This window comes from Tamandua tetradactyla, chromosome 2 (assembly GCF_023851605.1).
Source record: "Tamandua tetradactyla isolate mTamTet1 chromosome 2, mTamTet1.pri, whole genome shotgun sequence".
Classification (NCBI taxonomy): Eukaryota; Metazoa; Chordata; class Mammalia; order Pilosa; family Myrmecophagidae; genus Tamandua; species Tamandua tetradactyla.
In genome coordinates this window covers 50,190,398-50,212,926 of record NC_135328.1, presented here as the reverse complement: position 1 = coordinate 50,212,926, position 22,529 = coordinate 50,190,398, and the positions used below count along the sequence as shown (strand labels likewise).

At 45.7% G+C, this 22,529-nt stretch overlaps 2 protein-coding genes and 1 long non-coding RNA gene across 14 annotated transcripts in view; 1 reads left to right on the top strand and 2 right to left on the bottom strand.

Moving 5' to 3' along the window:
• Positions 1–1,412: 1,412 nt before the first annotated feature.
• SLC2A8 (solute carrier family 2 member 8) lies at positions 1,413–10,461 on the bottom strand. Of its 6 annotated transcripts, none has more exons than XM_077145509.1 (10): positions 10,300–10,461; positions 10,058–10,220; positions 9,616–9,822; positions 8,071–8,170; positions 5,916–6,115; positions 5,338–5,481; positions 5,060–5,168; positions 4,045–4,218; positions 3,490–3,635; positions 1,413–2,012 (listed from the first exon to the last, which is right to left on the bottom strand). In XM_077145509.1, the coding sequence occupies exons 1-10, from the start codon at positions 10,353–10,355 to the stop codon at positions 1,875–1,877; spliced, it is 1,437 nt and encodes a 478-aa protein (XP_077001624.1). In that variant the 5' UTR covers positions 10,356–10,461; the 3' UTR covers positions 1,413–1,874. The 6 variants fall into 6 exon arrangements, with proteins under 6 accessions (XP_077001624.1, XP_077001633.1, XP_077001641.1 ...); XM_077145518.1 differs by having other exon boundaries at positions 5,338–5,403; XM_077145526.1 differs by lacking the exon at positions 3,490–3,635.
• Positions 10,266–20,831, top strand: LOC143670667 (uncharacterized). The gene is made up of 4 exons (XR_013169427.1): positions 10,266–11,165; positions 11,276–11,413; positions 11,603–11,699; positions 14,970–20,831. It is a non-coding gene; the product is annotated as an uncharacterized LOC143670667 (long non-coding RNA).
• Positions 14,896–22,529, bottom strand: part of GARNL3 (GTPase activating Rap/RanGAP domain like 3) — a 254,850-nt gene continuing 247,216 nt past the window's right edge. For 5 of the 7 annotated variants that reach the window (XM_077145391.1, XM_077145397.1, XM_077145370.1 and 2 more), the window contains 4 exons: positions 19,870–20,008; positions 18,854–19,069; positions 17,482–17,608; positions 14,896–15,362 (listed from right to left, as the gene is read on the bottom strand). In XM_077145391.1, coding sequence (XP_077001506.1) covers positions 15,188–15,362; positions 17,482–17,608; positions 18,854–19,069; positions 19,870–20,008 — 657 coding nt within the window. In that variant the 3' untranslated portion in view covers positions 14,896–15,187. The other 2 variants (XM_077145385.1, XR_013169397.1) reach the window with 2 other exon arrangements.

The following is a 22,529-nucleotide window of genomic DNA, read 5'->3' as shown; positions in this document are numbered from 1 at the left end:
AAAAGTGAGGGTAAAATGAAGTCTTTTGCAGGTCTGCAAGGACACACACTCCTGCCCACTCCATGTTATGTTTCTAAAGTTAAAAAAAATTGCATTCCTATAAAAAATGAGTAAGGGGTTGGAATCTACCCTATGAAGTCAGAGCTCAAACAAAGAGTTTGTTTTTTGTTTGTCTCAGCCTGATTGCCTGAATCAAATTTATTTGGCCACCTTTATATGGCAGTAGATCTGTATGCATGGCCAGGATAATAATAATAAACAAAACAGGTTTTAAAATGAAACATATGCACAGAAAAAAAGTCAGACATACACGTATCATTAGAGTGCCTTCACTTTAGAGAATGGGATTGAGGCATGTCAAGAATATTTTCACTTTTTGCTTTATTTCCTTTTATTGTTATTAAATGTTTTATAAGTACCTATAAATATATTTTACAAATGTGGATAAAAGAAAAATTTAAAAAGTTTGAAAATCTGTTAATACTGTTACTGCACTACGATTCAAAAAAATAATAAGGTTTTTTCAACACGAACAATGGGCCCCGTGCAGACATTTAGAAGGAGAATGTAGATACAGTTACTGACACGGAACACTGTGCCTGCACACAGATGTGACCCTTGCTTCTGGAAGGCCCCAAGGAATTTGGATTTTGCTGAAGCTGAAAACTGTCCAGGGCTTGCTTAGCACATTTTATTGAAATTCAAGCAGCTGCTGCAGGATCTTCCAAAACCAAACTCTGGTACCATCCACTCCTTCAAAAATATTCCCCCACTCTCTGGTATCATTACCTGCCTTGACAGAAGATGCTAAGTTGTGAGATGCTGGGGAAGTGAATAAAGTAGGTTATGGAATAGGAAGTTTGGTCCCACTTCTTTGTAGTGATGCTGTAAAGCCAGATGTTGGGAGAGAGAGAGCAGTCTTTCAGGATAGAAACAAATTCTTAAAGAGGGTATCTCTAGAAAAGCATAACTGCAAGTAATTATTTTGCTGTTTTTTATTCAAATAAAGGTGTTAATACTTGTAAAGTGCCTAGGGCAGTGCCTAATGGATAGTTCACTGCTATTAAAATAATTTATATTAAAAGAAATGTGCTTCTAATTTTCCTATAATTACTATGGATTACTTATATAATGGAAAATAAAAGTAATTTGTAAGATTTCTGGCCCTATTAAAGTTAACAGAAAAAGATAAACTTTTTGAAATGCAACAAGATTTGAAGACTAAGGACCCGGGGAACCAAGCCCAAGGAAGGACCCAGATATGACCTCCACTTGCCAAGGGTATGCTTGGCTGGTCACGAGAATGTAAATTCACAGAATTTCTTGGTAAGGCCTAGGGGAGCCTAGTTTATAGAAGAGATAGGAATATAGCATTCTCAAACTGGGGCTCACATAAAAAGGCCACAACCCGATTTTCTAAGTCAGATCTTTATTTGCCAAACAAAGATCCTTCCTTCTTGATAATCCAACCACGTGAAAGTCCATACACCGAGCTCATAGCCCCCAGAAGCATCTTCAGCCAGAAAAAAGGAACCAAGAGTCCACCACCTCCTCCTCTGCTGTTTTAGTGTCATGAAGGAGGCCACATCTATGAGAGTGACCACAGAACTGCAAAGATCCCCTGAGATGTTCTCTCCTCCCGAGTTTTTTGAAAAGCAGCAGGAACTGGACCAAACCTCATACCTGTTAGCCTGGAGAGGAAGGAGATCCAAGAGGCCAAGGCTCCAAGGGGCTTGAGTCCTGAATCCCAGCTCTCCAGGAGCCTGGGGGGTGCAGGCTGAGGCCTAACTTGGAATCACATAGTCTGGCTCCATCTTCTCTGAAGCTCAAAGCTGACCCAGCTAGGAGGGACAGGTGTTCATAGTAAGGAGCCGTCATTGCCCCTCAAAATGGGCTGTGATTTGTTCCAAAGTCTTTCCTTTGGTTTCAGGGACACAGAACAAAGTAAAAAGGACACTGAAGACGCAGAAGGTGGAAGTGAGCCAAAAGGCACCATAGGGCCTGAGGACCTCCTGCAAAGAGAAGGGAAAGGCAATATGTGGAAGTGGCAAAAGGTCAGGGAAACCCCCATGTAATCATGGGCTGAGGCAACCCTTATCACCAGGTGACACCTGGACTCAACCTTCCCAGCCTGTGGCCACGCTTTGTCTTTTTCCACTGAGCTCATGGGGAGTAAGAAGGGTCTTGTGTGACAGTCAGTGGCCTCAGCCAACCATGTCTAAGATGTAGGTGTTCTGTGGCTGGGAAACCAAGCTCATAGTGATGAAGTGACTGCTCTAGTGACAGAATCAGGCTCCAGTCCCCAAGTCTGACTCCAGGGCCCACAGACCCACCCTCTACATTCAGTTTTGGCTCTACCCTCTTGCATGTGCTCTGGGAATGGGTGAGCTATTAGCAGGTCTACAGGGCGCAGAGTAAGTATAGCCTCAGGAGCACATAGGGACTATCAGGGCGAACTGGCTTTGAAGGAGAAGTGAGCAGTTCCATGGGGCCAGTTCCCCCAAACCCAGCCCTACCCATCTTATAGGGGCTAGAACTAAAGGCCTGTCCCTTCTCAGCTTGTTTTCCTCTGGGAACTGGTGAACCTTAGAGCCCTTCTCTTGGCTTCTTGGTCCTTCGCCATCTCCTCCTGGGCTTCTTTTCCTCCCTCCTTTGCCACTGCTCCCTTCCTAGCCCCCAGCAATTAATTCCACCCCCAGGGCTCTACCCTGGTCTTCCCTATGTGCTCCCAGGCCCAGCCAAGCACATCCATGCCTCCTGCTGACCTGGCATCTCCAGTGCCCCAAGCCCAGCCTTGCTATAATTCACTCTCCTGCCATTGTCCATTGCCCAACCCTTATCAAAAGGGGGCCCTCTTCATCTTGTTCACTGCTGTCTCTAGTGCCCTTAGAGGGCCTGGACATGGTATGTGCCAGGATACCTCGGGGGTTGGGATGGGATGAATGATTGAATAAATAACTTGATTATCTGTTTTAGAAGCCTCCTCCTGTTGGCTAGGAAGACCCAAGGAGCAGGAGCCATGTTTGTTATTCCTGTTTGTGAGGTGGTGGCAAAATATTGAACTGAATGGATGGTCCCATCAATGCTAGGAGGCAGGTACTATTACTGTCCTACATTTTCAGCCAAGAAACTGGTTCAGAGAAGGTAAGCAGCATGGCCAAAGTCAAGTTGGGGTTGGAGCTCAAGCCTGTTAACTCCAAAGACTAAGCTCTTCCCTGCATAGACCTGTTCCTGGCTAGCCATGCTGTCCTTCCATCTAGACGGACTAGGTGCTCTTGAGAGTGTAGTTACAGCCTGGGTTCCTTGCATTCCCTGGCCCATCTGTCTCCACCTCATGCCTAACCATGACTGCAGGTGTCCAACAGTTGGTGTATATGTAAGGCCTATGAGCAAAGCCACGGGCCCTGAGTCTTTTGTGGTGAGAGCCACTTTAAAAAGTGCTTTTCCACTGACTGTACAAGAGGGACGGCCACTGGAGCCTGCACTCACCATGAGGCTGCTGAACTCTTTCGTTACGAGAAAGGCCATGAGCCAGTTGGTGAGGACACAGATGCCGGTGGCCACGCCCTTGACATGCAGAGGGAAGATCTCTGACATGAGGAGCCAGGGGATGGGCCCCCAGCCCAGAGCGAAGCCTGCAGGAGAAGACAGCCTCAGAACCCACAGGGACCACATTCCTTGACTGGCTGCAGGTCTGGGTTTCCAGAAGACCCAGTGGGAGGGGATAAGTGGGGCCTTGGATTCCTATCTGGTTTTACCAGCACTCTACCTCCTTGCTGTTGAGGCTGGTTACTTCATGTTTTTGTGCATCAGGTTTTTTTCCGTATAAAAGGGGATAATAGTGGGGCTGGAACAAAGGATTATTTGGGGGATTAAGTAAGATGAATATAAAAGGACTCAGCTTAGTGTCCGGCACATGGCCAGAACTATGAACCCAGTGATTAAGCAAGACTGAACTCAGGAGGAGCTGCAGGAGTAGGAATCGGCAGTAACAGGGTGTGGGAGATGATGGGGGATGGTGGCCCTCCCCCAGGGCCCCCTCACCAGCGATGAAGAAGCACATGCTGCCTACAGCCAACCAAGCCAGCCCTCCACTGGCATTGATGGGCTCCATGGAGACAGGCACAAAGAAGTCTACATGTGAAGAGTTGCTGGGACCATCCTGAGTCAGCTTGAAGTAGGCTCCAAAGGTGACACTGCTGCACACCATGACCACACCTGCTTGTGGGAAGGGTGGGGGTTGGGCCCAGCACAGGGAGAAGCTGCCCTTCCCCCACCCCCACCCCCCACCCCTGGCCCTTTCTGTGAGGAAATGGCCAGCAGCCCATGGCACCCAGAGCTGGAGTTTCTCAGGCCACAGAACATGGCCTGGACGCCTTTGAGAGGGGCAGGCCTGGCTCACTAAGAGAGTCGAGCAATGGCGGGGCCCAAGCCAGCATTCAGGCAACATGGCCTTGGGAGCCTTGAGTGAGCAGCTTGGACCTGAAACCTTGGCAAACTCTTAGAGGTTCTAGAACATAGATATTCTTGGCCCAAGAGAGGCAGGAGTACTAGCAGCAGCAGCATTTTAACCTCCTTATCTCAAGAGTGATCATCGCAGTGACTGGAGTGTGCTAAGTGCTCCAGGAGTCACATGCAGATCATTTCCTGATCCTTACAATGGACTGGCCCTGAGGAAGGACTGCCCCTACCCTCATCTCGCAGAAAGGTAAAGTTCCCAAAAGACTATAGACAGAAGAGTCTCTTCCCCTCCTCAGTCCCCAGTTCTCTACCATAAAGTAGGGATTGTGGCAGTACCTTCTTGTAGGTTCACTGTGCAGATTAAACCCATTCACACAGTAACACGGTTACCACAGGCCTGGCCTGGAGCAAGTACTCAGTGAACAGAGCTGCTGTTAAAGTCAGGGCCTCGTTCACCCACAGTGCTCACTCTCATCGGCCATCTTTTACCTCCTCGCAACACGGTGGCCTTGACAAAGGCCCTCCAGCCTGTGGTGGGGAGCCTGGCTTGAAGGCACCAGCCCTTACACAGGGCTTAACTTTCACCCTCAGGCCTCACCTGACAAAACCAGGAGCAGCCTCCGCCCAGCTCTGTCCATGATGAGGGCTGCCACGGCTGTGAGCAGCACCTGGATGACGCCCACAATGACTGAGGCCAGGCTGCTGTCCTGGGGAGAGATGGGCCGAGTTTGGTCAGGTGGGCAGCCAAAGAGACAGCTACTTCCCTCTCCAGCCCTCTGCTGGGAGAACGATCCTAGGACCAGGCAGCAGCCTGCGGGAGGAAGCCCTACTCCCGTGGCCTGGTGGATGAGGGAGGCTGGGGCAGGGCTTCTTTACCTTGAACTTGGCTTCCTCAAAGATGGTCTCTGCGTAGAACATGACAGCATTGATCCCTGACAGTTGCTGGAAGGCCATCAGTGAAATGCCGATGATGAAGGGCTTATAGACCCCAGGACGCCTCAGCTGGGCCACGTGAAAGCCCTGCTCAGAGACCAGGTCATCAGTGGCTTCTCTACCCTCTCCCAAGAGTAAAGATGTGAGGGTCACATGACAGGTAAGTGGCAGAGTAGGGGGGGTTCAAAAACCCAGACTCTTAACCTTCTCTCTTGCCATACGCTTCTCCAATAAAATGAAGGTCCTCAACTAAGTACCTGTACTTCCCTTTGACCTCTCCTTTCCCTTCCTGGAAAAAGTTCAGGCTTTTCTGGTAGCCTCTGAGGCTTGGGCCCAGCTAGGTGGGACTCTCGTCGGCTTCTGCCTGTTCAAAAACAGGAGAACCATGGGCCTGTCCTATCCTTGCTGGAGGTGGAGGGACCAGGCCCCCTGTGCCCAAGTGTGCAGTGCCGCCCTGCTGCAAGAGGGCGTTATCTTACTGCACCTCCCTCACACCCTGGACCTGGCATCCAGCCCCTCACCTGGTGCTCAGCTCCGATGGCAGGCTCTTCCCAGCCCTGCTCGGCGCCCCACAGGAACTGCAGGGCAGCCATGGCTTCCTGGAACTTGTGCTGAGTCAGCAGGAACCTCGGGGTCTCCGGCATGCAGCACATGAGCAGCAGCATGAGTGAGGGGGGCACACAGCCCATCACGGCCAGCCAGCGCCACTCCAGGATCCAGCCTGGTGGGATGGGTGGACATCAGAACCAGCCTAGACCACCGTCAGGGTGTCTGCCCCCGCAGCAACCCCAGAGACTAACTAGCTCAAAGGATGGGGAGCTCATTTCCTCTGCATGGCTCCCTTTGTTTTTGTTATTGATACCGTCATTATTGCTAATAAATGTAGACTTTATGGACCAATTAAACCTGTTGTTGCAGAAATGATGGTGGGTACATAAATTATGCAACATGTTCAGGGAAATACTTTATACCATTAAACAAGGAATAGGGTGCTCTCTATGAATTAACATGGTATGACAGGACATAATTTGTATAAAAGGGAGGGGATGGGAGAATGGAAGTGCTTGTTCCTTATATATGCAGACTCTCTCTGGAAGTTTACCATGAAACAAGCAATCCTGGTTCCTTCAGAGAGAAGCAGGTACTGAGGTGGGAAGAAGGCTTTTCACAGAATATTCTCCTCATTCTTGTACTTTTTAAGTATTGAATCATTTGGATGTGTTATCTACTCAAAGAATAAAATTAAAGCGATGGTGGGATTTTGTTATTATGAAGAGCTGCAAAAATCCAGAGCTGCCTAGAATTATATAAAGCCAAAGGATTATTTGACAAAGGGGCCCAGGAATAAATAAATTTAGGGTACTGCTTCTCTAATTTTTAATTTTTCCTAAGCTCTAAATGCTCAATCTGTACTCAGTTTCTAGGAAAAAATAACTCATGATAGCCACAAAATACTTGTGTTTTTCTGAGCAGGGAGTGGAGAGGGTGGGAATAGGCATACCTTTGCTTTAGCAATAAGGGACAGGTAACTCATAATTGTTTCATAAAGTCTAGTTATTGGAGCATTATTGGCCATAATATGCTAAAGCAAATGTGTCCCCACTATGTCACTCAATGGGATGAATGGAGTTGATTCATACCAGCAGATCAAAACTCACAGAAATTGACCAACAAAAATCAGAGGAAGCAACAAGTGCAAATTAAGACCAACTGGAGTTACGCTACAGTGCATTGACACCCAAGTATCTTTCCTCCAAGCCAGAGAATGTCAACGCCTGTGCATGGTAGCAGCTTCGGCTCATGGCTGGGCCTCCCCAGGCAGCTGGGCTGCTAGCAGGACTCTGAATTAGCGTCAGCGTGGTAAACGGAGTAGAAACGAAAGACCAAGGACCTGTGCGTGTTTACTCTGAAGTGCAGACGGTGCGTGCACCTGGGCCAGGCCATGACCCATCAGGTCCCTTAGCTGTCAGGCCATCCCTTCACAATTTTCATTTGGGCTTCCCACCAGGCATTTTTCATTAGTCACTTAATTTAATCCTCCAACAATCCGGAACTAGATGGGGATATCTCCATTCAAGGAAAGGTATTGGGAGGCTCCCAGAGGCAGTGTGACTGGGCCAAGGTCATGCAGCTAGTACGAGGCAGAGGTTGTTCCCAAACCCAAGACTGTCACATTTGAAGCCTCTTTTCTTTCTATCCTATTTCTGATAAAATCACATCTGCCTCCAAAAACTACCTCATGTTAGTCCCGGATCAGTTACTCAGACTCCCCAAAATTGCCTCCCTCACACTGTAACTAACCTGATATTATGAAGCCAGCACTGACATTTCCAAGGGAGATGTGCTCAGACCCTTCAAACTCCTGTGCTCAACATTTTTGGTGTGCCCACCCACACCTGGAATCCTGTCTTGTGGCTACCCAGCAAGGTGCTGACCTAACCAGTCAGTCTTCTCTACACTCCCAGAGTAGGCTTCTGCCCCTGGAAGTTGAGGAGTTTCTCCAGCTCTCCCTGGAACTCAATATTCACACCTATGCATGCCAAGGCCTAGGGAAGCAGTCTGGGAACTTGGCACCTCAGGGCACTCCCAGGCAAGTCCCTTGACCGCCCTGAACCTATTTCTGCATCTGTAAAATGGCCATGTAGCCATCTGCAGAGATCAAGAGAGATAATATACCTGCCACATAGGCTAGGAGGATGCCTATGACGACCATCAGCTGCACACAGGAGCCGAGCAGCCCCCGGACTGCTGGGTAGGCAATTTCAGAGATGTAGACCTGCCAGTAATTAAGATGAGGCTTTACTTGAAGTCCAAGAGTCTTAAAACTACAAAGCTTCAGCTATTCAGAGCTGAGGAGAGCCCCAGTGAAGGCTGCTGCACGTCCCACATCACTGTTTCAGGCCAGTAGTGCTCTCTTAACACCTTCCATCAAGTGGTCTGCAGCAGACATTTAAAGGGGATTGAGGGTATATTCGTGGTTGCTGTTAGAGGGGAGGCTAAAGAGCACTACACAGCTCAAACTTTCAGTTAATGTGCAGGAATCCCCTTGATAAAATGCAGATTCTAACTCAGTAGGTCTGGGGTGGGGTCTGAGATTCTGTATTTCTAACCACCCAGGCTGTTGGCCCATAGGCCACACCTTGAGTGGTGCCTCACAGTGAAAAAAAAAGCAGAACTCCCCACCTCAGTCTCTACCAGTGGCTATGACTGCCCCCTCTGTGCTCAGGGACCATGAGGGCCTTGCCCAAGCTTCTAAGTTATCCCCAAACCTTATGTCCTTAACTAAGACAGCCATATTTTTGCCTGATGGGAGGTGGGGTAGGTGGTGGTGGCAAAAAAATGGAAAAAAAACCAATTTAGCTGTTGCAGTGAATACAGATGAAATAAGTGGGAGGTGCAAAGGGATGGACAGGGAGGATTCTGAGTGAGCCAAAGCTCTCAGTCTTGACCAAGTTAAGGTGTAGGTGGTTGGTCCTCCAAGCCCCACAGCAAGCAGCAATTCATCCACCAATCTCAGCTGCCACACTTCCACAAGCCATGCCAGGCCCAAGGGCTGTCTGCGCGAAATCGTACTGAATCCTCACAATCACCTCATCAGGTAATTACATCATCCCCATCTTACAAGTGGGGAAACTGAGGCTCAGAAATGTGCCCTACCCAGGTAGGTGTAATTCCAACGTCTGTCTCTGCAGCCAGGAGTGAGAGGTTGAGAGAGTGGCTGGGAAGCCTGCTGGTTTGTGAGCAGCGAAGGGGGAACCTCAGATCCCAGCAGACTTTGCTCCCCCCAGAACATCCCCTGCCCACATGGTTTTAATAGTCCAGGAAACAAAAACAGCATCTTCCTACTAAGAGTAGATAAGCACAACCTGAGGCTTCTGTTATTCTCCATAGAAACCATCTAATTTGTAAAGCAAAAGAGAAGCATGTGAAGTTGGACAATCCTGAGTTCCCGTTACAGCTTCCTCGCTGAGCAGTTGTGGTCTCTGCGTGGGAAAAGGACTTCACTTCACAGGTCAGTTTCATCTGTAAAGCGGGGATAACAGAGGCTCCTTCTAAAGGCTGTTGAAAAGGTAAGCGAGATAAAGCAGCTAAGGGGCACGGTGCCCGGCAGCCAGGAGGCTTTATTGCCGGTGGGGGCCACCAGGGCGCCACACCCCGGCCTGGGAAACGCTTAGTCCTACTCGTCCTCGGTCTCAGGCCGCGAGGCAGGAGGATGCTCACCGGGGCCACGAGCGAGGCAATGCCGCAGGCCAAGCCGGTGAGGAAGCGGCCTCCGAGCAGCATCCACAGTTTCTGCGCCGCGGTGATGACAGCAAAGCCGGCCACGAAGGGCGCGGTGCAGAGCAGAAGGCTCAGCTTCCGCCCGGCGCGGTCCACCAGCCAGCCGCCCAGCACGCCCCCCGCCGCGGCGCCCAGAGTCACGACGGCCTGCGGGCGGGGCGGCCGCGGGCTGAGGAGGGGTCCAGGGAGCCGCGGCCCAACCCCCCTCCACCCCCGGCGGCCTCAAGGGAACGGGCGGGGTCCCGGGCAGGTGGCCCGGGAGGGGGCGACCCCGGCGGGGGAGCCAGGATGGGACAAGGCGGAGGGTCCCAGGGCTCTCTCGAGTCAAGAGCGGGGAGGGGCCGGGGGAAGTGGTGCGTGTGGAGCGGAGCCGGGGCCTCACCCCGAACCAGGAGGCTGCGGCGTCGTCGAGGCGCAGGGCCGGGGACGAGGCGCGCCTCAAGCTCGGGATGGCCGGGGAGCTGTAACCGAGCGCAAAGCCGAAGCTGAGCGGGCCCAGGGCGGCAGCGAAGGCGGCGAGAAAGACGCGGCGGCCACTGGGGGCCCTGCGGGGAAAGGGCGGTGAGTGACGCCTGCACGGGTGGAGAGGGGGAAGGAGCAGGGCCGCACCCGCTGCCAGCTCACCTGCCGTTGGGCGGCCCCAGGAGGGGCTGCCTCTCCTCGGTACCCTCAGGTGTCATATCCGCGGCTAACGCCTGCTGGGTGGGCTCTGATGCCTGAACTGACACCAGTTCCTCGAGTGCGACCCGAACGCGCCTCTCACAGCAGAGCTGGCCAATGGGCGCAGAGGGGCGGCTCTGGGGCGGGATCGGATGCTGCCGCTGTCGGCAAAGCGGCCAATGGAAATGGAAGGCGGGGTGAGAGGCGCTCTAAGCCCCGCCCTTCAAATGACAGCAGACCAATAGAATCGCCCCTAGAAAAGAGCTCCCCAAGACAGAGACTGGGCGGAGTTTGCATGCCTGGAGCACAACCACTCAATAAGAAAGTGGTGCGAGTCCGGAGGCGGAGTCATGATTCTGCCTCATAGTCGAGCCGGCCAAAGAGGGTTGGGAGCGAGGACTGCGTTTGGGCCTGGAGCAGCCTCTCAACCCGCCTTCCAGCGACAGAGCTGGGGGCTGGACTAAGACGAAACACGTGCATCCCGGCCCAGGACTTTCCGGCCCCCAATCCTGGCTGCTGCAGCTGTCCTCCTGGGTCTGGTCCGCGGTTCCTATTCCACGTTAGGCATCGTCCTGGGGCTGGGTTGGAAACTACTGCAACTTCTGCCATGGTCTAGCCGTGTACATTGAGGATAGCAGGGCGAAAGGATTATTCTGGACTGCCTCTCTCCTCCCGCGGACGCCGAGACCGGCTGGGCGACGTCACCACTCTGCCCAGGACAGAGGCGTAGCCCCGCGTGCCGCAGCTCACCCCGGTGCCGGCAGCGACTGGGAGCCTCCCAGATGCTGATGGCTAGGGAGCCGAAGAGGGCTAAGGCCTCCAGGTGTTAGGTGGGATCCCTGTGCCGCATCGCGGCTTAAATAAGCCACGCTCCCTATTAAATTCCACTCACTACACAGGGAATCTTGACTTTTGAATCTCCATTGATCTCCCCCTTTAGAGTCCCCTGTGGATTTAATAGCCAACCCCTCCCTGTTTGTTCCCAAGTCACTGCTGGAGGTGAGGATGAGCAGATGAGGACTCTTGAATCTCCCATGCGCGGGGGCGTCAATCCAGACCCAACGGGATGTGAGTGCAGGTATAGCAGACCCCTTACATTTTTCATCCAAAGCCTCTCCCTCCCTAAATTGTAAAGGTTTCCATTTCTCTTTTCTCCCCCACCTATACACCTCATAGATAAGTTCTTGTTTTTAACAGCTCCAGCTGACCTAGCCTTAATTGGCTGTTTTTTTTTTTTGTTTTTTGTTTTTTTTTGGCATGGGGACAGGCACCGGAATCGAACCCGGATCTTTGGCATGGCCGGCGAGAACTCTGCCTGCTGAGCCATCGTGGCCCGCCCGCCTTATTTGGCTTTAACTGCCAAGGTATGTAATTTAAAAAGAAAGCTAACCTAAAAGAGAACTTTGCCTAATTATAATATCAAAAATCACGCTCACTGAACTGTAACCCAGATGCTTCGTTTTACTGATGCCATACTTTGAAACTGTACCCTGTAACCAAAATAACCCTACTGACCTGCTTGTATCCCCTTAACTTATTTTGCAACCCTGAAGTTGGGTGCCCTTGCAGTTAGCTTCTTACTCATTAATATGTCACCCCAGAACTAACCCCCCAAATTCCTAAACTATCTTACTGAACCAAGCCAGTTCTAATCAAAGAAAGTCTGCCTAACATGTAGAGTAGCAGAAATATATAATCACTCTACACATACTCAGCAATTACACTATCTCTGACCTTGTCAGCTGAAACACTTTGCTTATTATCCTAGGCCTTCCTGCCTTAATTTGAATGCTATAAAACACTAAAAGTTTCTCTGGTTCAGGGAGATGGATTCGAGGAAACTGTTCTCTTGTCTTTGTGAGGCTAGTCTTTGCTAAATAAACTTTTTTGCTTCTCCAAATTCTGGTTTCTACTGATTGACTCTGGGCCTTGGGCGGGGATTCACTTTTGAGTTGCAACATAGGCGGCTGCGGTGGTATGCTGGTGAAATTCTGGAAAGAACCAGGGCTATGGGAGTAAGAGGCTTGGCTTCTAATCCATACCTCTCTGAGCCTTTGCTTTCTCTTCTATAAATGGGGATATTAATATCTTGTTAATATCTATCTCCCAGGAGGGTTGTGAGTAGGGATAATATATATAAAAGACATGGGGAGTACTCAAATGCTAGCTGGTATGTTTACAACAGCTGTTTGACCGATTGCAGTTATCTGATTGTACTATCATCTAACATTTTTCCTTCTTGACTACAAGGCTCTCTTCAAAGAGAGCTGCCCCTCTCTGCTTCCACAGCATCTTTGCTTGAGTTATAAATTCTTACCTCTATACTTATCACTGTTTTGCTATCACCTGCTCAGTTCTCTCCCTCCCCAGTGGACATTACTCCCTCCAGACAGGAAGTACTTGGTGTTTGCAGAGTAGACAGTGCCTCTAGCTCCGTAAGCAAACTGCTGCAGTTAGATGATTTACTTTGTAACTCAGCCAGTGGGTATACTGGGAGGCTTATGTAGACAGGGTACTCCTGTTAGTCCAGCCATTGTCAGCCAGCCCTGGGAACCAGTGACCCCTACAACCCTGCTCCTGTTCTCTGGCTGGTGCTCTGCCTCCCTCTGAGTATTCAGTGTTTGCCTCTTGGCCTTTGTAAGCAGATGTTGCAGCCAGAAGAGACTTTTGTCCTGCCCCTTTTTTCAAACAAAGATCATCGGTTTGATTAATAGGGTCTGCCTCTTGCCCTCCATATTCACTCCTTAGATCTGTGACTCTTGTCAAATCATGGGGTGGCTCTAATGCCATCAGGCCGATCCTTTGGAAGAATGCTCCAAAGAGCTCTCACTTTTTTTTAATTCCAGGTAGTGAAGCAAGAAACCATGGGGGGGTGGGTTGGGGGGGTGGGGATGAGTGTGGGGGTAGAGGATGGTGACAGGAAAAACACAGATACAAGGTCACAAAGCTTACAAACTTGTTTAACATGAAAAATGCTGGCTGGCTCAACTGACAGGAGACATTCAGCCTGGCTTTGTGTGTGTGGATAGCAGTGGAGAGAGTGGGACTCTGGTATCGGAGAACTGGCAGGTTCAAATCACTGCCCCTTTCTGAGCCTCAGTTCCTCAGTTGTAAAACAGGAATAATAAAACTTAATTCACAAAACTGTTGGTAGGATCTAGATACAGTATATAGTTGATTTTGTGTTTTTTTCTCCTCTGTATGAAAAGGGTATAACAAAATACAAAAGGTGGGGGGGTATATGGGTAGTTCAGTGGTAGAATTCTTATCTGCCATATGGGAGACCAGGATTTGATTCCTGGCCCATGTACTCCCACCCCCCACCCCACCCCACCCCCAAAATTCAACAAATAGTGCTGCAATAACAGGATACTTTTTGAAAAGAATGAGATGTGACCCTGCCTTACAGCATACAAAACAAAACACAAAGGAAGAAGGAATGCTGAATTGCTGCAAAGAATATGAAAAGACACCTGGTTTCAAACAGCCCCATCTGGGTATATTTAAAAAGCACTGTTTTTACTGCTCTTGCCTCTTGCCTTCTGCCAAAGAGGCAAGCCTTCAGCTTGGATTCATCCTAATTAATGCGAAAGGCTAGGAGGAGAGGCCTCCCCACAGTCTGGAGGTGGGATTTAAACCTCTGTAACATGTCAGATCAGGGTCCTGGCAAACACAGTTCTGTGTACTTACAAAAAAGTCCTAAAGAAGGACTCTTCAGAGATGCTTTAACAGAGGACAAATGATTTCAAGTTTCTTTTGATAGGTAATACAGGCAAACAAGAAGAGATATAATAACATGGAATCAGTTGGATTAAAGCCAAAGGTAAATTACCTTTTTTTACACAGATTAAAATTTTGCAAACAATGTCAGTGAAACTGGATTTTCCCCTGCCTTGGTCTTCCCTATCTAGAGTTGATATTTCACTATTTCATGTGTATTTGGCCCAATCCACATATTCTTTCTTCTCAATTCGAGGAGAGAGGTGGGGAAAGCAGATAAAATGATACAAGGAAGGATAATCATTTCGTTCACGTGAAAGAGTCAAGGTAGACCCAAACAAGATGAGGGAATTTGAGAATAATAATTTTGAGGAGAAGGAGTAACTGTTTGCTAGTTATATGATTTCAGAGCAACAATAAAACCAAACAAAATAACCATAAAACTCTTGACAAACTCCTATGCCTTATTATTTTTTGGGAGACTCAAGGAGGAAGAAGGGAGAATCTCTGAACTTAACCATTCAGCTTTTCTCAAAAGAGTCTACAGAATGGAATGATATCTTAATGTTTTGTTTGTTGTTAATTTTTTTTTTAATTAAAAAATAAAAGAGTCTACAGGCAGAAACACAGCTGGTTCCAATCACAGAGAACTGGGACAGTGACAAGGGCCAAGATGTGCTGAAAGAAAACTATTACTTATAATAAATTTTCAAAGTAATGGCTTTTCTTTATAAAAGAAACACATGAAATATGTTATAGTCATATAATATGTAATAGATCAAAACTAATGAAAAGATAATTTTCCCCTCTAAGTATATAATAAGAGAAGGTTGCAATAAATAAGAATGAACATTTTTGATTTATTCAAAGTTTCATTCTAAAACTTCAATGAAATCTACCACCTTTATTACAAGGGGACTGATGGTTCCTGAACTGAAAGAAACAAAGATCAAGAAAGCTGGCACCGGACACTGGAGAGTGACCCACACCGGCTGAGTGTGCAGGACGTCTGGTCCAAAAGATCACTGACAGGCTAAAAGCTCCATTTTGTTGAGGGCTGATTTCAGAACTGTTTAAAGAATATAACCCTCCATAAGAAAACTAAAGATGGCAAACGAGATTCAGAGTCTCTTTACTTCAAGTCAATGATATCTTCATCCGAGGAAGTTGCCAGCTGAAAGGGGCTGCTGGAGACGGGGCTGCCCTCTCTGTCTGCCATGGGGTCTGGATCAGAGCTAGTAGAGTGGTAACGCCCTTCGAGATGGGCTTCTGAAGTGCAAGGACTTTCCAAGGAGCCTGATGTGATCCTAGAAGAGAAAAGTCACCGTAAAAGGGCCCATGGACATATTCTCTCTGGCAATTTCCTGCTCATCTGAGCCCATAAGCCAGTGTCCCTGCAACTGCCCTCCCCCATGGTGGGGTTGTGAGGATTAAAGCACTCCCACCCCACCCTGCCCCACGTGTTGACATATAGAAGGTGTTTGTGAGGCATTATTTACCTTTCTGAAGTGTCACCCTCTGCCTAAAACCCTTTCCATGGCTCCACATGGCCTGAGGGTACAGCTGAACCTCCTACCACAGCCAAGGTTCTGGGATCTGGCCCCACTAACTGCTTGGGCCTCTTCCCAGGCCACCTCCACCCCTCTATTTTCTCCAACTCTTCAGGACTCTCTCTGGGTAACGGTATGATCAGTTTGACCAAAATTGGTTTCCATTTCTCAGAGAGTTCACTCATTAAAAAATACTCACTGGCCTGTGGAAGCCCACCTGCTTCAGCCTCTACCCACTCTCGACCTCACATGATTCCTGGATCCATCCTCTCTGTTGAAGCCAGAGCAAAAGGCTGCTCTTTTTTCTGGCTCTTAATAGGCCACGCAGATGATGCTTCAGGGCCCTTGTCCTGTTGTTCCTGCTGTCAGAGTTGCTGTTCCCCTAACTCCTTATCACTCATTCAAAGCTCAGCTCAGGGTACTTCCTCAAAGGCTCAAAGCCTTCCCGGAACTTCCCTCTGCCCACCCCATAACCTCCTCATTCCGCATCACTTAACGTTTTTGTAATTGCTTTATAACACTTGTTACTATTTGAAATTATCAATTTACTTATTTGATTATAGGTGTCATGGTCAGGTTCAAGTGTCAACTTGGCCAAGGGGTGGTACCTGTTTGTCTGGTTGGGCAAGTGCTGGCTTGTTTGTTGCAATGAGGACATTTCATAGAATTAAATCATGATCATGTCAGCTGACTCCACAGCTGATTCCATTTGTAATCAGTCAAAGGGGAGTGTCTTCTGCAATGAGTGATGCTTAATCTAATCACTGGAAGCCTTATAAGGAGGATTCAGAAGAGACAGGCCCTTCCTGCCTCGGCTGGTGAGCCTCTCCTGTGGAGTTCGTCCAGACCCTCCATCGGAATCGTCAGCTTCACAGTGCGCCCTGTGGATTTTGGACTTTGCGTTCCTGCGGTCATGTGAGACACTTTTATAAATATTATATTTGCGAGTGTTCCCTGTTGATTCTGTTTCTCTAGAGAACCATAACTAATACAATAGGTTTATTGTCTGTTTCTTCACACTAGAATGTAAAGTCCATAAGGGCAGGAATCTTGCCACAAAGTAGGGGTTCAGTAAATGCTGAAGTAAAGCATGTATGAGTGCTGTCCCTCTTGTGGTCAGACTAATCTTACATAATGCTTACTCAATTCATGAGACATGGCTCAGTTTTTCCTGTGTTTGAGACTCAACCTGTGCCAGGTGTGAGGTAGAGGGCACCCCTTAGTCTTATTGAGTTTATCTATATCACTTACACCCTAAATGCTGTAACTGTCTGGTTCCTTGTTGACCTTCCCCTGCGAGCCTGTGATCTCTATATCTCTAACACCCAATTCAGTGCCAGGTGCTCCAAGAATGTATGTTGAATGAATGAATGAAGCTTTGGACATGTGTCCCCCTATTCAAGAGCACACATGCTGTTGCTTGTAAGTCACACAATCTTATGGGACAAATTAGTATGATTCATGTGATTCAACAAATACTCATTGAGATGTGCTACTGAACTGCAATCTAGAAAGGCTATACCTGTTTATATTACCACTGGAAGTGTCAGAAAGTACCTAGTTCCCTGAACTCTGAGAATTTGTTTTCAAAAACCTCTAACAATCAGGTGGGAAAAAAACAAAAAATAAAAGCCCAACGCCCAAAAGAAAGTCTCACTATACTTTAATGAACATTTGAACATTTTTTTTGGTTGCTAGTGAGGTTGCCTATTTGTCTGGCCCTCCCTGATAGCCTGTGCTCTCTGGGGATCCTCAGAGACAGGCTGGATGCAGACCCTCTACTGTAACTAAACCAATGCACAAGGTCATGGCATCATGAGACTCACAGAACTGCTACCCCGAATGGAGGCTGCCAGGGGCTGCTTCCCCTCTTTACCTGTCACTGCTAGTTGATTTCACTGTCCCTGGCTTGGGGACTCCTTGACTTTCTTCTAATCGCTTCCGAGCTTTTGATTTGGCCTTTGGTGTTCCTTCCAATCTGGGTCCACCTTCATCTGAGAGGCCTGGATTGCAGGGGAGAAGCATAGGTCAGAGGGTCATTACCACAGGGTGTCACAGAGAGAAAAAAATGCCCTTTTTTACCTTGAATGGTTTTGCTGCATTATTGGGCTAGAGTTAGGAAGAAAGATGATAAAATTTATATTTTAAAGTAATTCATTTTATCATTAGAAGGCTCTTTTTCCTGATTATAAAGTATATATGTATTCCAAATATAAATAGGAATAAATAAATAAATAAATAGGGACCCAGAAAGGTCTACTGAAGGAGAAAACAATCTACATTTTTACCACTGTTAACATTTTGGTGCCCTGTAATTCCCCAGCTCAGAGGTTCAATTTCTGAAAAGCACAGTGGTTGAAAGATACAGATTTTATAGGTAAAAGTGGGTTAAAAATGGTAATACATACATATTTAAAAACACAGCAGAAGGAACCAACTTCTAGAATCAGCTCACTTTGTCAATGTCAAAAGCCTGCCCTCTCAGGTGGCTCCAAACCCCTTCTCAAGTTATTTAGGACACTACTGCAGGGCAGAGAGGTGCTCAAGTCAATTCTCCTTGCAGTTTTATGCCATGCAGTTTTCAGTTCTTTTTTAAATTTTCAAACCAATTCTTACTGATTTGACATGTCACTTCCATTTTTCCTTATTTTTATTTCCACAAATCTGAACAAAATGCTTTATAACAGTCTGGCATTTTCACAATTATCATGGTGCTTTATGATTCTCCAGACTGGCCTTCCATCTATATATTGAGAGAGGGGGCATAAGAAATATCTTGCATTTGTCCTACCCTAGAAACCTGCCCCATGGCCTATAGGCTGGGGAAGTGATAACTAAATAAATCACATTCAAGTAAAAATATGGCAAAGTGAAATGCTTGGACATACAAATAGAAAATGTTATCTAAGAATTGCAGAATATAAATCCTTTCAGACACTTTTTTAGGAAATCATACACATATAGATACTTTTATTTTAAAAAATTGTATCAGACTAGATACAATCTTTTAGAGACTACCTTTTCCGTCCTCAACATACTTTTAACAGCTTTCCACACCACCAAATATAGATCTGCTCATCATTGTTGGTAGGTAAAATGTGTAGTATTCCCTGGTGTAGATGAACTATAACTTATTTATAAGAAAGTTTCCTTTTTAACTTATTGTTTTTGAGGATGATTGATATTCAAAGATAAAACCATCAGGTATATTTCCAAACAGTGAGAACACAAAAATTTCGAGACATTACCCAGAAGTTCCCTGCGGGTCCTGCTTGCTATTTCTTTAATCTCCATGCGAGACAGGGATAAGGAATGGGTGACAGGAATGGCAGCAATGCCAAGGCCAATGGAAGTGGGTGGAGTGATGACTTTAGAGACCAAGGGAGATTTCAGAGGTCGCTCAATGCTTCTGCCCACAAGGTTTCTGAGTGGAATCTTGTACAAATTTTTTGACTGACTCTCACCTGAAATACGGTTTAGAAAAGAAGATCAGAACTTTAAGAAAAATTTATATTATTTACAAGAGGATAATTTCTTGTTCTTCAGCATAATTAAAGTGAAGGAAAATTTTACATCTCACACTGATCTCCCAATGAGTGCAGGTACCTGATGAGCACTGTGGTTCCCAAGGGCATAATTTTCATGTGTAAATTAGGTAAAATGCACCCACTACTGGTCACACCTTCTCAAAGAGAAAAGACTAGATAAGAAAAGCAAAGAGCTGCAGTACACGCAGTAGCATGGCTGCCCTGTTTGGGGAGCTCTGTGCTTTATCCTAACAATGAGTGATAAAGATGATCGATGTGGCGAGAAGTTAAGAAAAGCACTGCTTTTAGAATGATGTGGTAACTACAGCAAAGGCTTCTGGGATTATAGGCAAAGCCAGATCAAGCGAAAGGCTGGGTGTGCTCCTAATGGCTAGGTTTTTAAGTGTGTACTTTTAGCTATTAAAACTCATTATTATTACAATCCCTGAAGGAAAAATAATTTTACAAATAGGAAACTCTCTAGCTTTTATTAATTCCCTTCTCTCCACTGAAACTATCTTTCTCCATAACAGATTTTGTTATTGTTGTTGTTATCACTAGGTTTTCAAAGAATGCAGCCAATGCATTCAAACAGCAATTAAAAAAAATTTTTTTTTATGACTTTAAAATAGTGACTTCTCTAGGCAGTAATCACATGTAGATATCTGACAAGGAACTACAGAAATCGAAACAGATTAAGGATAACTATTAACAGGACAAGAAAGACTAGACTTCACCTTCCCTCAGGGAACAAGGAAATACTGGAGTATCTCGGCCTGGGGGCGTTTGAGGAGAATTATGGGCACTGGCCCTCTTGGAGCTGCCTCCAGATGACCCCTCATTCACAGTTGCTGTTGCTGTGAAGTATATATCCGACTAGAAAAGAAAAGAGAGCATTACAGAATTGCCTGACATTCTAGACCATCCCGCAGAGCCTCCAACTGGTCCTCATGCTCAGCTGCACATTGCTCAGAGCCTGGAACAGTAACAGATGTCTAGAGAGGGGACTTTCAGAGGAAAGCTAGGCATGGCTAGCTAGGCTTTTCCTGAGAATTGAGTTCTCCGCTACTTTTTCTTTTTTTTAATGTTTATAACAGCTTTATTCATTATCACAAAAAACTGAAAGGAATTAAGATATCCTTCATTAAGTGAATGGATACACAATGGTGGTACATCCATACAGTGCAATACTTTTAAGCAATAAAAGATGTTCTTTTTTCTGTTAATAACGGGAGAAAGTAAGTGAGACATAGAGGAACTCTGCCACTTTTGCAAGTTTTCTGTAAATTTAAAACTATTTTAAAATGAAAAATTTATTAAGACTCCCTCAAATGTACAGCAAATTAACATTTTCCTCAATGTAAAGACTAAATAACTGCTGATTGTTTGATAATAATATGTGTGATAATTCCTTTTAGATTATCTATCTATCTATCTATTTATTTATTTTGGGTGCATGGTCCGAGAATTGAACCCGGGTCTCCTGCATGGAAAGCAAGCATTCTACCACTGAATAACCCATGCACCCCTCATATTTACTTTCAATTAAAAACCTTTACATTAAAATGGTAAAGAATTCAAGATAGCACCAAATTCCAGGGACTAATAAACTGCTCTCATCTTTCTCCTGCTTTTTTTTCCCTAATTATGGAAAATATCGCTTGCTTGTGCTTATGGATCAATTACTAATAAAATGTTTTCCCACTCTTTACCGTCGTATTTCCCCTTCATTATTTTGCTATTAAATTTTTTATTTTTATTTTTATTTTTTATTAATGGAAAAAAAGAAATTAACCCAACATTTAGAAATCATATCATTCTACATATGCAATCAGTAATTCTTAACATCATCACATAGATGCATGATCATCGTTTCTTAGTACATTTCCATCGGTTTAGAGGAACTAGCAACACAACAGAAAAAGATATAGAATGTTAATATAGAGAAAAGAAATAAAAGTAATAATAATAGTAAAAAAAAAGCAAACAAAACAAAAAAAAAACCCTATAGCTCAGATGCAGCTTCATTCAGTGTTTTAACATGATTACTTTACACTTAGGTATTATTGTGCTGTCCATTTTTGAGTTTTTGTATCTAGTCCTGTTGCACAGTCTGTATCCCTTCAGCTCCAATTACCCATTATCTTACCCTGTTTCTAACTCCTGCTGGACTCTGTTACCAATGACATATTCCAAGTTTATTCTCGAATGTCCGTTCACATCAGTGGGACCATACAGTATTTGTCCTTTAGTTTTTGGCTGGACTCACTCAGCATAATGTTCTCTAGGTCCATCCATGTTATTACATGCTTCATAAGTTTATCTTGTCTTAAAGCTGCATAATATTCCATCGTAGGTATATGCCACAGTTTGTTTAGCCACTCTTCTGTTGATGGACATTTTGGCTGTTTCTATCTCTTTGCAATTGTAAATAACGCTGCTATAAACATTGGTGTGCAAAGCTATTAAATTTTTAATGAACATTTTAGTGAAAATGTTGGTAATAGTAAAAAAATGAAATTAACTATTTCAACATTTATACATGTGATAAATTATGCTGACTTTTTTTTCTGAGTGTAACAATTCAATCTCTTTGACTAGAGACTAGAGTATGGACCAGGTATGAAGACACTACAGAAAAGCAGACAGAAGTGGCTATCATCTAGGGTAGGCATTGGCACACTAGGGCCTATGGGCCAAATCCAGCCCACTGCATGTTTTTTTTTTTTCCTTCAAAGATTTTTTTTATTGAGATATAATAATCTAAAGTGTACAATCAGTGGTTCACAGTACCATCATAAAGCTGTGCATTCATCAGTACAATCAATTTTGAACATTTTCATTACTCTCAAAACAATAAAAATAAGAATAAAAATAAAAATAAAAAAGAACACCCAAAACATCCCATAACCCTTATACCCTTATTGTTTATTTAATTTTTTTGTCTTTTTTTTTTCTCTCACTCATCTGTCCATACACTGGATAAAAGCAATGTCAGGCACAAGGTTTTCACACTCACACATTCACACCTTAAAAGCTCTGTAGTTAATCAGTCATCTTCAAGAATCAGGTAATCCAAGAACTGGATTACAGTTCAACAGTTTCAGGTATTTCTCTAGTTGCTCCAATACACCAAAAACTGAAAAGGAATCTCTATATACTGCATAAGAAGAGCCTCCAGAAAGACCTCTTGACTCTATTTGAAATCTCTCAGCCACAGAAACTTTATTTTGTTCATTTATCGTCCCTCTTTTGGTCAGGAAGACTTTCTCATTCACACGATGCTAGGGCCAGGCTTATCCCTGGAGTCATGTCTTATGTCCACTACTTTTCCTCATATATTTGTTGTTATACAACAGATAATAGTCAATTTTCCACACATCTTCTGCAGACACAA